General features: G+C 39.3%; 1 protein-coding gene across 1 annotated transcript in view; it reads right to left on the reverse strand.

Moving 5' to 3' along the window:
* The window catches only part of SOX6 (SRY-box 6), a 364,739-nt gene that overhangs the window by 202,313 nt on the left and 148,841 nt on the right, over positions 1–13,585 (reverse strand). The window contains exon 6 of the mRNA XM_027852618.1: positions 10,310–10,378. Coding sequence (XP_027708419.1) covers positions 10,310–10,378 — 69 coding nt within the window. The remainder of the gene's footprint in view (positions 1–10,309; positions 10,379–13,585) is intronic.

Consider the following 13,585-nt stretch of genomic DNA (forward strand, 5'->3'; position numbering starts at 1 on the left):
ATTTGTATCTCCACACAGTAGGTGCTTAAGAAATACTTGATGATTTGAACGGCAATCATGAAAGCTAGAATAGTTACTAAAGGAAGAAACAGAAGGGCTATTAGTAAAACTCAGAACATTGCCATGTAGACCCTCCACATTCAAAGCCTTTTTTAAATATTCTCCACACATATTAGTTCTGACACTTACTGGTCATGTGGTTGGGCCTGAGCCTTAGTTTCCTCATCTGTTGTTATTGTTGAGTCATTTCAGTGGTGTCCAACTCTTCATAACCCCATTTGGAGTTTTCTTGGCAAAGATACTAGAGTGGTTCGCTATTTCCTTCTCCAATTCATTTTACAGATGAGGAAACTGAGGCAAACAGCATTAAGTGACTTGCCCAGGGTTACATAGCTAATAAGTGTCTGAGGCCAGATTCGAACTCATAGAGATGATTCTTCCTGATTCCAAGTCCAGTGCTCTATCTGCAGTGCCACCTAGATGCCCTCATCTCTAGTCTTCCTGATTTATATCTTACCACTGGACCCAGATGGCTCCTGAGGAGAGAGTAAAGGTGATGACTTTGCACAGCCCTGCCTCATTTAGATCCAATTTACTTTCAAGTCATGACATCACCTTCCTGATATCAAGGTCCTCTCGGAGAAGGAATAACAAACAATGAACATACAGAGAGAACATATAAAATACTTTGCAAATCTTAAAGCACTCTCTGAATGCTAGCTATTATTATTGGGGGGGGAATCTTTTGAAAAAGGTGTTTAAAGCACTATAGATATGTGTGCCATAGTCAATCTAAAAAGTAAAGCTTTTTTCCCTTCAAGAATGGAAAGGAAAAGGAAAAAAAACATTTTTAATTTTTGCATTAAAATTAATGAAATTGCAACAAACAGTCTAGTATTGGAAGAAGTCAAAGGGGATGAAAAAATGTTATTTTCTAGGTGTTTTTGCTCTTTTTTCAAGATGTGGTTTCATTTTTCTTCCAAATACCTATTCCCAAAGGCACTGGCTTTGACCTCTGATATCATCACATTCCAGTCTTGCCTCTAAACCTGAATATAAACATAAATCAAGTGGCTTAAATACTAACATTTTATTAACATTTGCTTCATTCACAGTATATACTGAGCTGTGCTAGGTTCAAAAAACAGACATACAACACAGGTATAAAATACATTTCAACCACTCAATATTTTTAATTTAAATTATATGCCAAAGTAATTAGGTGAGAAAAAGATTCAGGATCTGTGGCACTGCCCAGCAGGGAATGTAGGCCTGAGAAACTCCCCTCTTGCCTTCCCCCTCCTAGGCTAGAAGATCATACTGCAAAGAGATGGTGAGGACTGCCAGTGTCCACAAAGGAGGAGATTATCATAAAAAAAGTAAGGAAATGTTTAAATTGCTACAAGATCCACATACCAGGTGTATGTTGGTGAATCATTTGGCCTTCAGTGGCGAGAAAAAGAGAATGCCAAAAGTTTTTCTTCCTGCTATATTTTGCTGATATGACTGCTTGCTCTTTGCTTGTATTACACAAGTGACAATGGTATTGATGGTGAAACTGAACATCCAAATATAAAAATGTAGATCTTAGAAGTGACCTCAAACCTATGGTTAAGCCTCAAGCCATATCACTAACAGAAAGAGTCAGCTGAAACTCAGAAAGGGTAGGTGACCTGCCCAAGGTCATACAGCTAATACGTGCTCAAGGGATACTTGGAACCCAGGTCTCTTGGCACAGTGATCTAGCAGGACACCACACTTCCTCTATAGAGATTAGGCCCTCTTCCATTTCTTTCTTTCTTTCTTTTTTTTTTTTTTGCTCAGGCAATGGGGGTGTTAAGTGACTTGCCCAGGGTCACACAGCTAATAGGTGTTAAGTGTCTGAGGCTGGATTTGAACTCAGGTCCTCCTGCTGACTCCAAGGCCAGAGTTCTATTCACTGTGCCACCTAGCTGCTTCCCCTCTTCCATTTTCAAAAATCCTAAGAATGGGTATCCCAAGTCTTTTTCCGTGATGACCAGTTCTGAATTTCCTTGGGATGCTGACTTGGAGTGAGAAGCCCTGGTTTGAATCCTTGCTCTGACACTAGCTATGTGAACTTGGACAAGTCTTAATTTCTCTGATCCTCAATTTTCTCCTCTGTAAAATGAGGTGGTAGGGAAAGAGGAGACATGATACTCCTATTACCTACTTTACAGGCTTATTGTGAAAAATACGTTAGATTCACTCCACACTCTTTATGTGGTGGGTTTATTTGGTTAAGAATGCCAGGTCCACGGGACCTGTGAGAATGCAAGTGGATGACAGAAAGAGGGAAGGACAGCTTACTACCTCTGCTTTCCATAGGACTTCCCACAAACTAAAAGGCGGGGGCGTGGCAATGGCAACGGACTTGGAGATTTAACAGGAAAGAGGATCACCATCAGCTGGAAGACGATGCCTGCTCTAAGGTTTCAGAAAATGGCAGCTGACTATTAACACTACGCCACTGGCTCATGGAGCCAAGTTGTCAACTAACAACTTTGCTCTATTTCTAAGTCGACTGACTTACATTTCCATAAGCATGCTAGTGTTTATAACGGGGAGAATGCCACGAGGAATGAAGTCGCGGCCAGAATTTCTATTTTCAACCGTTGCTGCTCTCAGCAGCTTTACCTAGTCTTTATAATCCAGAAACTTGGTTATTAAAATGTTTGAGGCAGGCTCTCGTGCATCTATCATTACTTAAAAAGTTAATTAGATTACATAAAAGAAATAATTAGATTTGCATTTTTATCCTGGTTTGAAACTTCCAAAGAAGATCACAACAGCGTGCCTGTGGGGCAATTAGAAACAGCACAGAGCGGCGAAACAGACATGGGAGAGAGGGTCTGTTTTTCCTGGCTAATTCATGATTGAAGATACAATTACAAAATATTTTAAGGGTTTGCTGAAGCTGGGGGCTATTCCTAGACTTCTAAGCTTTGTTTATAACCTTCGCTTCATTTCAAGGGAGGATCAGATCTATGCACAGTGCCAATAGACAGATCCTGTTGCTTTCAATGGGTTTATTTGGTCCTGCTCTGAGCCTGTTGGAAGGGGATCAGTTTCATGATCAATAACACACAAAAAAGGAACTATTCCCTGGAGCCAAAACAGTAGCAATGTAATTGCTTTTTGCTTGTCAATGCTAAATACAATTTACAAACAAGAGATACGACTAAGACAGACGGAGTGGGACTCCCTCTGAATCCTGGCTCACCGCTGCCTCTTCTTCTCCCAGTCTTCCTACTAGCTGGTCTAACATCCCCAAAAGGCAATAAATGAAAGGTCCAGCTCTTAAAATTGGAGGTCAATTAGATACTTAATGATGAAGCATATCTTTAAATATATCCCTGCTATTATTATCCTAGCAAAAAATTAATTAACCAGGTCATGTGGGCCATGAAGGCTAATGTGGAATGTAATTATTCCTGATCTTTAGACATGTACTTCACATAAGGAGAGAGTCCTTATTCAGCTAACCAGCTACCTGAATTGTAAAAAAGGAATCCTGCTGAAGAAGGGTTTACCTTCTTAAAGTCTAAACCTCAACTCTGAATGACTCCAATGCATCAGTTGAAACAAAAGGAAGTCACCTCTTCAATAATGATATAATCATATCTGGCATTGTTTCAGGAAAGACAAAAATGACAACACAAGTTTATGGATGTCAAATCACACAGATGAAACAAAATCCACAATGGCAAAGTATAGACCCTTCACACAAACACAAACACACACACACACACACAAATTAAAACCAAAATAGAAATACTGTCTGAAAAAAAAGTGAAAATGTTTGAAACACAATTCCCTTCTCTCAGTAGATTGTGTGTGTGTGGTGTGTGTGTGTGTGTGTGTGTGTGTGTGTGCATACAGATATGGGATGTATACATTGGGAGATGTGGTTCCTATGTCTATTTAGATCAAAATGAGATACTAAAGTGATTAACTAAATGTCAACTATTACTATTGATTTGCTTAAATGTTTTTATTTTTTACAAAAAGGTCTCAATGGTGGAGGCAGAGGGTGATTAAGAGGAAATGATTGATGTAAAAAGGTATTAATAAAATATTAACAAATAAAATATAGTTGAGGGTCTTTATTGGAACTGAAGGATGATGGAAAACACCTCTATATTCAGTATCTTTAAAGGAAGAGTTTAATCATAGGATAGAATCACAGAACTTTGAGTCAGAAGGGAGAATAGAAGGTCTATTTCAATCCTCTGATTTTATAGGTGAGGAAATTTAAGCTGAGAGGGGAAGTCAGGTTATACAGTGTATTACTATCAAATCTGAGACTCCATGATCACATTCATTCATTCATTCATTCATTCATTCATTCATTCATTCATTCACTCATTAATCCATCGATTCAAAAATTCTCTTAGGTATACTACTCTGTGTTTTCAGAATACTCAAAAATATACCCTACACCATGGACTATAACACCAAAGGGGAAACTTTTCAGAAGTACTGAATTGTATCCATGAAGCAAGGAAACCTCTGCTAACTACTGGCTGTGTGACCTTGAACAAGTCACTTTATCTCTCTATGGGCTACAAATTCTATCTCTGTAAAATAAGGGGACTGAGCTAAATGAACTTTGAGATCCCTCTTGCTATAAAGCCTATGAATCTAACAGGATTGGGATCTAGCCTCAGTGAAGCATTATTTTTTGCCTTCCATCACATAAACCTCACTGTGCACTAGTCACTTAGAAGAAAAATTAATAATAAAAGTAGATGATACTGTGACACTATTTGTACAAAGAACTCTTGTAATGACTGAGTTTCTTTTAACATGTTCTGGCATATTCTGTCCATCAAGACTATCCATGAAAGCTCCACAGGCCAAGGACTGACCACATAAAGTTTGATACACAAAGAGATCTGTGAATTCAGAAGAAAAGGATCCAAAAAAAAATTCTTCAATTTCTCTTAGCATCTTTCCATGTTTAATACTGTTGATTAAAGAATTGTAAATATCTTTGATCTATTTCCAACTCTCTTATGGATTAAAAATGTATTTTGTTTACTAGTTAAAATTACCCTAATAAACATGACTTGTCAAAAGAGAAGCAAGGACACTGTGTGATAAGGCAACAGGAGAAGGAGAGTGGGGGAACCCAGATGCAATTGGTGCAGCAATTATCCACGTCATGGAACCAAAAGATGACAGACCACATTCCCAAATGGTACGATCCACAGTTCCTGAATGTTATCAGTTTTCTTATACATAGGTTTAATGCTGACGGTGAGATTTTCTGCAATGAAACCAAAGCAGGGGGAAAAATATCTTCCTAAGATTTTTCAGACTTATTGAGAAAAAGTTACTCAATTTCCATCATGTGTTCTGGGACAGTCACTATTTTTTTTTCAAAGGAGAAAGGAACCTTGAAAGTTCACTCTCAAAATACCTGCCAAACTATCCATATTCCTGTGGATGGACAGATACATAAAATATATGTGTGTGTGTGTATATATATATATCTATATATAGAGAGAGAGAGATATATATATACACACACATACATATATATGTGTATGTATGTATATGTCCATATATACACATATAAATATACATTATCTATACATATCTATGTGTTTGTATAAACATATATTGTGTGTAGTGAAAGCATTACCCCCATTTTTGGGGGTGAGTAAAGAGGTTCATAGAGCTTCAGTCAGTTGCCCAAGGTCACACAGATATTAAAAGTCAGAGACAGGATTTAAACTAGGATTCTGATTCTCAAGACAAGTGTTTGGTTGCTTGCTGTTGCTGTTTTCTCCCTATTACAGGATGCTATCTTGCTAGGAATTCACTCAAAGTTTCACAGAATCACAGAATACCAGAATTCAAAGGTGCTTTAGTCCAAACCACACAAGAAGAAGAACTTTTCAAGCTCTCCAGTGGGGGAAGAGTCTGCCACCTTCTAAGGCAGTATATTCCACTTTGAGATAATTCTGTTAGAAAGTTGTTTTTACCTAAAATCAGGCCTAAAAGTTACTACTTCCAACATTAGAAAGTCTAGTCCCTCTTCCATGTGACAGCAACTTCAATACCATCCCTGTCCCTCCTCCTCCCCCTAGGCCTTCTCTTCTTCTATTAATTAATTAATTAATTTGTTTATTTTGGTTAGGCAATCTCGGTTAAGTGACTTGCCCAGGGTCACACAGCTAGTAAGTGTCAAGTGCTTGTTCTGAGGTCAGATTTGAATTCAGGTCCTCCTGACTTCAGGGCCAGTGCTCTATCCACTGTACCATCTAGCTGCCCCAAACCAAGGGCTCTTAACCTGTTGTCTGTGAACTTTTAATTATTATTTTTAATAAACATATTTCAACATGATTGATTTCTTTTGTAATTCAATGTACTTTGTTTCATGCATTTCAAAACATTATTCTGAGGAGCCCACAAGCTTCACTGGACTGCCAAAGGGTTCCATGGAACAAAAAAGATAAGAACTTCTGAGGCTAATGACTCATTCAGCCATGCAGAGTAAGTAGCAGAACTGGTGTTAGAACCCAGGCCTGTTGATTTCAAATCAAGGAGAGGCTTAATTTTTCTTTTGAGTGAAATTAATCTCTAAAACAACGTATCCTAAAGATTCCCTGCTAATATTGTGGGCATAAATGGGATATTTTATGTTAAAATTAGCACAGTTAACATTTCTAATCTATATTTGTCCATTTGGTGGTTAGTTTTAAAAAAAAGGTTAAAAAGTGTGAGCCTTCTAGTCACTTAGAAAGCAAGATAGTTTGATATAGTAAATACCTACTCTGTTACTGTCTGAGACATTGATAAATTCTGTGTAAGGAGTGGGTGTTTTCCACATTTGAAAAATTCCTTGCATGGTCTCACAGTGATAAGATAAATGCTGAAAAGAGATGAGGAGTTGTTGAAGACATAAAGAACTACAGCTAGGAGGTCTTTTATTTTCTCTTGCTTCATCAAGCACAAGATGCTGCTAGAAACAGTCTGACATTGCTAAGATGAACAGGACCGTAGCACTTTGACCATACTCATTGGGAAATGGGATGGACAACTGTGGACGTTCTCCAAGCATGTCAGTAGAATGACTTAACAGTTAAGAAAATGAGCGTAGGATCCTGGTGCTTCATAAAAATACAAGGTGAATTCTAGACCAGCCCTAGAAGCACTGTAACAAACCAGCAGGGTCATATTTAAGTAGTATGTAGCTTTGGCTTTCCATAATTAGGGAGTGGACCATAATGAGGATTTCAAAGACTGATTTGTTTGATTTTTTCCCTTAAATTCTGATAAAGTTCCTAATTTTAAGAAAAATGTGGTTTTTTTTGCTAGAAAGCAAGGAAACAAAAGGTTTACCCCTCCTTTTTAAACTGAATAGCCATTAGGAAGTTCTACTGCATGACTAAGTTTAACAGTTTCATGAAAAAAAGATCCATTTCATGTCACAGACTAATAACTATACAATTATATGCAGGTAATAAATACTAATAATAGTTCATAAATAATGCCTCAGACTTACTTGGTTCCTTTCATCTGAGGTCCTCAGAGCCATTTACAAACATTAATTAGGAAGGCCAGTTGAAGTCCAAGCAACATAATGCTGGGATGAGGAGTAAAATATTGGAAATCTGGGAGTAATAAAACTAATAAGGGCAGCGGCCAAGGAGCAACAGTAAGAAACTAACTGAAATGCGGCCATCTCAGAGAGACACTTCCATTTTTACTTGGCAAATAGGAGGGTCATAAAGAGTAAATAGCTATTGGATCGTTTAACACTTACTGTGTGCTTACGAAGTGATCCAGAGAGGAAAATGCAGAACGTGAAAGGTTGAAAGTCCTGACCTCTGCAGTAGGAAAGGCACTGACAGTTTTAGTAAGTCTGGTGTAAAAGAACACCTGAACAGTTGTTTAAGAAACTCAGTAGGAATCATGAGATGGTTACCATCAAAAATTATAACAAGATTTAATTGTAAAGACAGACAGGCAAGATCCCAACATGAAATACAATTCTCCCACATTTAGACATCCTGCATCTGGGCTAATCATATTTGTAAGCATGGAATACAAGATTAAGACTAAAGAAACATTTGGCTGAAATGCTGAACAGTCATTGGATAGAGGAGCTCATCTGATGTGCCAATAACTGTAATGCACTGCCCTGATACATAGTTTTGTGTTGAGTTCTAAACGCCACATTTTAATAGGACTACTGACAAGGCTGAGCACATTAAAAGGAAAAGGACTAGGATGATTAGGGGTCTGAACAACCATGATTTATGAGGATCAGCTGGAGGAACAGAGAACTCCTAACCTAGGGAACACTTAAGGGGAATCTATATTCCTTGTCTTCCCACAAGTCAAGGGGTGTAAGGGTGGGACTCATTCCATGTGTTCCAGAGGAAGTCACAGGGACACAATTTGGGTGATAAGAGCTGTCCAACAACTGAGTGGGCTGCCTTGTGATAGAGAGAATTCCTCAAAACTGCTTAAATATAAGTTAGATAGCAAAAAACAAAAACAAAACAAACCAAACCAGGTCCTTTTTCAACAGCTGACTGTCCTCTCTTCATACTTGTGAAGTTGATTTCTGAACCCGTGTGTAAGGCTCACTACTTATTTTCCTAAATTCCATCTCATTAGGTTCAGCCCAGCAGTCTAGCCTGTCAAAGATCTTTGTAGATCCTGACTCTGCCATTCAGTGTTTTAGCTAGCCCTCCCAGCTTTGGATCATCTACGAATTTTATGAACATTCCATAGAATTTTATATGTTGTCTCCCCTGGTTTGAATGTGAACTCTCTGAGGGCAGGAACTGTCTTGATTTTTCTATTTGTAGTCCCAGGGCTTAGCACAGTGCTATGCACAGTTAGCATGTATTAAATGATGCTCCATTCATTGACTCATTCATTTATACCTTTATCTAAATTATTGACAAAAACAATAAATGGCACAGGATAAGTACAGATCACCTACTGGAGACCTCCTTGCCAAGCTAACATTGAACCATCAATAATCATTCTTCGAGTCCAGCCATTCAACCAGTCTTGTCCATATCCGTCTTTTGCACAAGAATAGTAGTAGACACTTGATCAAGTGCTTTGCTAAATTTTAGACTAACTATATTTATAGCAAATTGGAAAAAAATAAAAAAAGGTCAGTCTGATAGGGCCCGTTTTTAGAACAAAGCCAGGTAGGGTTTTATAATCACCACTTCCTTTTTCTAGATGCTCACTAACCATTCTTCCAATGACTCACTCTAGAAATTTCCCAGGAAATTAAGTCAGGCTTTCAGTTCATAGACTCTCAACCTCTCTTTCTCTGTCTGTCTGTCTGTCTCTCTCTCTCTCTCTCTCTCTCTCGAATTAGGAAAATATCTGTAGACCAGTTGGAGCTTTCCTATTTTCTGGAGTCTTTTAAATATCACTGACAGTGGCTCAGCAATCACATTGACCAGTTTTTTCAGTACCCATTTCTAGAAAGGGAAAATCCTTTCCATCCCAACCATCTAACCATCCCAAGTCTTTATTCATCCTTCCTGTCAGGGGAGGAGAGAAGCAGGTGTTCAATGCTTGAATACTTGTGCCTTTACTTACATTTCTAAGGGCTTTTCATTTTATCTCTCTTTCTAGGCCAGACTGAAAGTTCCTTGAAGACAAGAATTATGCCTTATTCAGTTTCTTACCCAACAGAGTGCCCTGTCCATAATCAAATTACTAAATTAATAGTAAGTCCTCAAGAAGAAATGAATACCTGGAATGGGCAAGGTCAGAATCACAACCTGCATTCTTCTTGTTCATAAGCCCGTGTGATATGGGAGATGGTCAAATCAAACCACTTCAGGTACCCAGGAAAAAGAAAAATTCTGGAAATCTGGGTAGAGCAGTGTCTCACACAACCCAGATGACAAGCAAATCACAAACCCTAACGATGTCAGATATGGTAAAACACCAAGGAGAAAGAGGTGGGGATGAGAGCATGGAAACGCCACATACTTCTGGGTAAATTGGTGTAACACCATGTCAGGCAAATGATGGGAGGAAAAGCAACAAGGTTTGTTCCACTGACTTCTCAGAGGAGCCCAGGACATCATCAAAAAATCTGCAAGTGTTGTTAGACCCCTAGAGGGTCCGACATGGCCTAGAGTCACTTGGAAACTCATGCATGCTGACTTTGGGTAAGTGCAACTCTTGCAGCTGCTCCTTGAAAGAGAGGGGCATGTCTGCAACCTGGGAAACTCCATCTTCAGGAGGGCGAGTATGGAAGTGCAATCAGATGAGAGTCATAAAACACACTGACCTGAATTTGCTGCTGCAGGAGATTGATTTTGTGCTGCTGTTGCAAAAGTTGCTGCTGCTGCCTCGCAATCTGTCAGAAAGAAAGTTTCGTTAAGTTACAATGAAGTGTTTAAACCCCAAGCATCACCTCAGGTACATCTCCTGGCATCCGAACAATGTTTTATTGCACCTCCGTGGGCAAGGGCTACTGGAAAGAGAGTGAGGCAGCCCAGGAAAGGTGGAGCAAAGGACAAATCCCAACCTGGTGCCATCTCTCTGCTGACTCCTAAATCGCTATGGGCAGATGAGCACCACTGCTTCAGAGGGGGGTTTGCAGATGCATCATATCACCTGGACCCACACCTGTCATCTTGAAAGGTCCAGAATTTGAAATTCTGGCCCTTAGAGAGGGAAGACTGTAAAACTGTAAAATTCCAGCTATACTTTTCTAATGAGATTAATTTGGGCTGAGAAAGCAGAAACTAGAAGTAAGAGTTAGGAAAGTGAGTGGCTTTGCTACAAAATCTCTCCAGATTCAAAATGGGAGTTAGAGACAGAGTTCTGGCTTTTTCAGCACCTATCAGACATAATCTTCAGAAGAACTGAAAAATCAAACAAAAGTTGCCACAGGAATACCCAAAGCATCTGTCCCCAACACCTATATATAAGTAGAATATAGCTCCATTCCAATATAAGGTCTTTAAGAACAGAGGTTATTTTCTTCTCTATTTTTTCTCCTCAGCACATAGCACAATGCTTTGGACATGAGTGCTTATTAATGCTTCATTCATTCATATAGGCTTAAGCAAAATAATAACACTAACAATGATAGCTAGCATTTATATAGAGCTTTAAGGTTTGCAAAGAATTTTACAAGTAATTATCTCATTTTATCCTCACAACAACCCTGGGAGGTAGAAGTTATTCTTATAACACTTCAAACAGTTTACAGATGAAGAAACCATGGCAGCCAAAAGTTAAGTGATTTGTTCGTGGTCTCACAGCTAGTTAATGTCAGAGCCTGGATTTAAACTCAGGTCTTCCTGACTCAAGGTCCAGAGCTCTAGCCACTGTACAACCTAGATATATAGACATATTTGATATAGAGACAGATGAGAGAGAGAGGGAGAAAGAGAGAATGAGAGAGAGACAGAGAGAGACAGAGATAGAAACTTCATTAGTATAAGCAACTCCTGGTAAGGAAACTGCCTCTACCAAATAAAGGGAGTCTGCAATGTATAGTCTAAGAGAAATGCGGAGTGAATCAAGGGGTTGGTTAAAGAACTTGTCCTGGGGGTGGAGCCAAGATGGCGAGGGAAAGCAGTGACTGGCTAGAGCTGTCCCCCAAACCCCTCCAAATACCTATAAAAAATGGCTCTAAACAAATTCTAAAGCAGCAGAACCCACAAAAAGACAGAGTAAAACAAATTTCCAGCCCAAGACAACCTGGATGGCTTATCGGAAACGTACATCGCGCCGGGCTGGAAGAGGAGCGCAGTTTGGCGTGGGTGTGCAGGCCTTGGCGGACTGAATCGCGGGCAGCTGTAGTGGTTTCCAGACTTCTCAACCCACGAACGCCAAAGACAACTTAGAAGGTTAGTGGGAAAAGTCTGTGACTGCGGTGAGAGAGGAGCTAGGTCTCAGCCACAAGTCCAGAGCGTGCCCTCGGGGCAACGACTGTGTCTGGCCCACAGAGTGAGGGGGAATCGAGTGGCTGATCAGAGGGGGATTGCAAGGATCTCTTTGCTAGGAGGAGGCAGGAATCTCTTGCTTTGCCAGTGCTTGGATCTGGGTCACAGCTCTGAGGGGCAGTCCTGGGGCGAGGAGGAGCACTGGAGTGGTGGAGCTTGTTGTGGTGGTGGAGAGAAAACACCTCACCCCTTATCATAGCACCTTGGAAGAACTGAAAATTTACAGGTCCCTAGAAGTATCTCTGACAACAGCTGTACAAACCCCCGAAGCTTGGGACACTACATTCTCCACATTGGAAACAGACTCTTACCTTAACAAAGAGTTTAAAACTCAAGTAATTGGTTGGGATCATGAGCAAGCAGTGCAAAAAGAGTCAGACTATATTATCTTAATTAGGTGACAAAGAAGATCAAAACATACAACCAGAAGAAGAAAACAAAGTCAAAGCTCTTACATCCAAAACTTCCAAGAAAAATGTGAATCAGTCTCAGGCCTTGGAAGAGCTCAAAAGGGATTTGAAGAAGCAAGTAAGAGAAGTAGAGGAAAAACTGGGAAGAGAAATGAGAGTGATGCAAGAAAATCATGAAAAGCAAGTAAACAGCTTGCTAAAGGAGACCCAAAAAAATACTGAAGAAAATAACGCCTTAAAAAATAGCCTAACCCAAATGGCAAAAGAGGTCCAAAAAGCCAATGAGGAGAAGAATGCCCTAAAAAGCAAAATTGGACAAATGGAAAAGGAAGTCCAAAAGATTACTGAAGAAAATACTTCCCTAAAAATTAGAATAGAGCAATTGGAAGCTAGTGACTTTATGAGAAATCAAGACACTGTAAAACAAATCCAAAAGGATGAAAAATTAAAAAACAATGTGAAATAACTCATTGGAAAAACAACTGACCTGGAAAATAGATCCAGGAGAGAGAATTTAAAAATTATTGGACTCTCTGAAAGCCATGATCAAAAAAAGGGCCTAGACATCATCTTTCAGGAAATGATCAAGGAAAACTGCCCTGAAATTTCAGAACCAGAGGGCAAAATAGAAATTGAAAGAATCCACCAATCTCCTCCTGAAAGAGATCCCCAAAAGAAAACTCCTAGGAATATTGTAGCCAAATTCCAGAGTTCCCAGGTCAAGGAGAAAATATTACAAGCAGCCAGAAAGAAACAATTCAAGTGTTGTGGAAACACAATCAGGATAACACAAGATTTAGCAGCGTCTACATTAAGGGATCACAGGGCATGGAATATAATATTCCAGAGGGCAAAGAAGATAGGATTACAATCAGAAATCACATACCCAGCAAAACTGAGTATAATTCTTCAGGGGAAAAAATGGTCATTCAGTGAAATAGAGGACTTTCAAGCATTCTTGATGAAAAGACCAGAGCTGAATAGAAAATTTGACTTTCCAATACAAGACTCAAGAGGAACATGAAGAGGTAAATAGGAAAGAGAAATCATAAGAGACTTATTAAGGTTGAACTGTTTACATTTCTGCATGGAAAGATGATATTTGTAACTCATGAGACCTTTGTCAGCATTAGGGTAGTTGGAGGGAAAAAATTATATGTATGTAGATAGATAGATAGATAGAGGGCACAGGGTGAG

Source organism: Vombatus ursinus, unplaced genomic scaffold, assembly GCF_900497805.2.
Source record: "Vombatus ursinus unplaced genomic scaffold, bare-nosed wombat genome assembly UNPS02009770.1, whole genome shotgun sequence".
Classification (NCBI taxonomy): Eukaryota; Metazoa; Chordata; class Mammalia; order Diprotodontia; family Vombatidae; genus Vombatus; species Vombatus ursinus.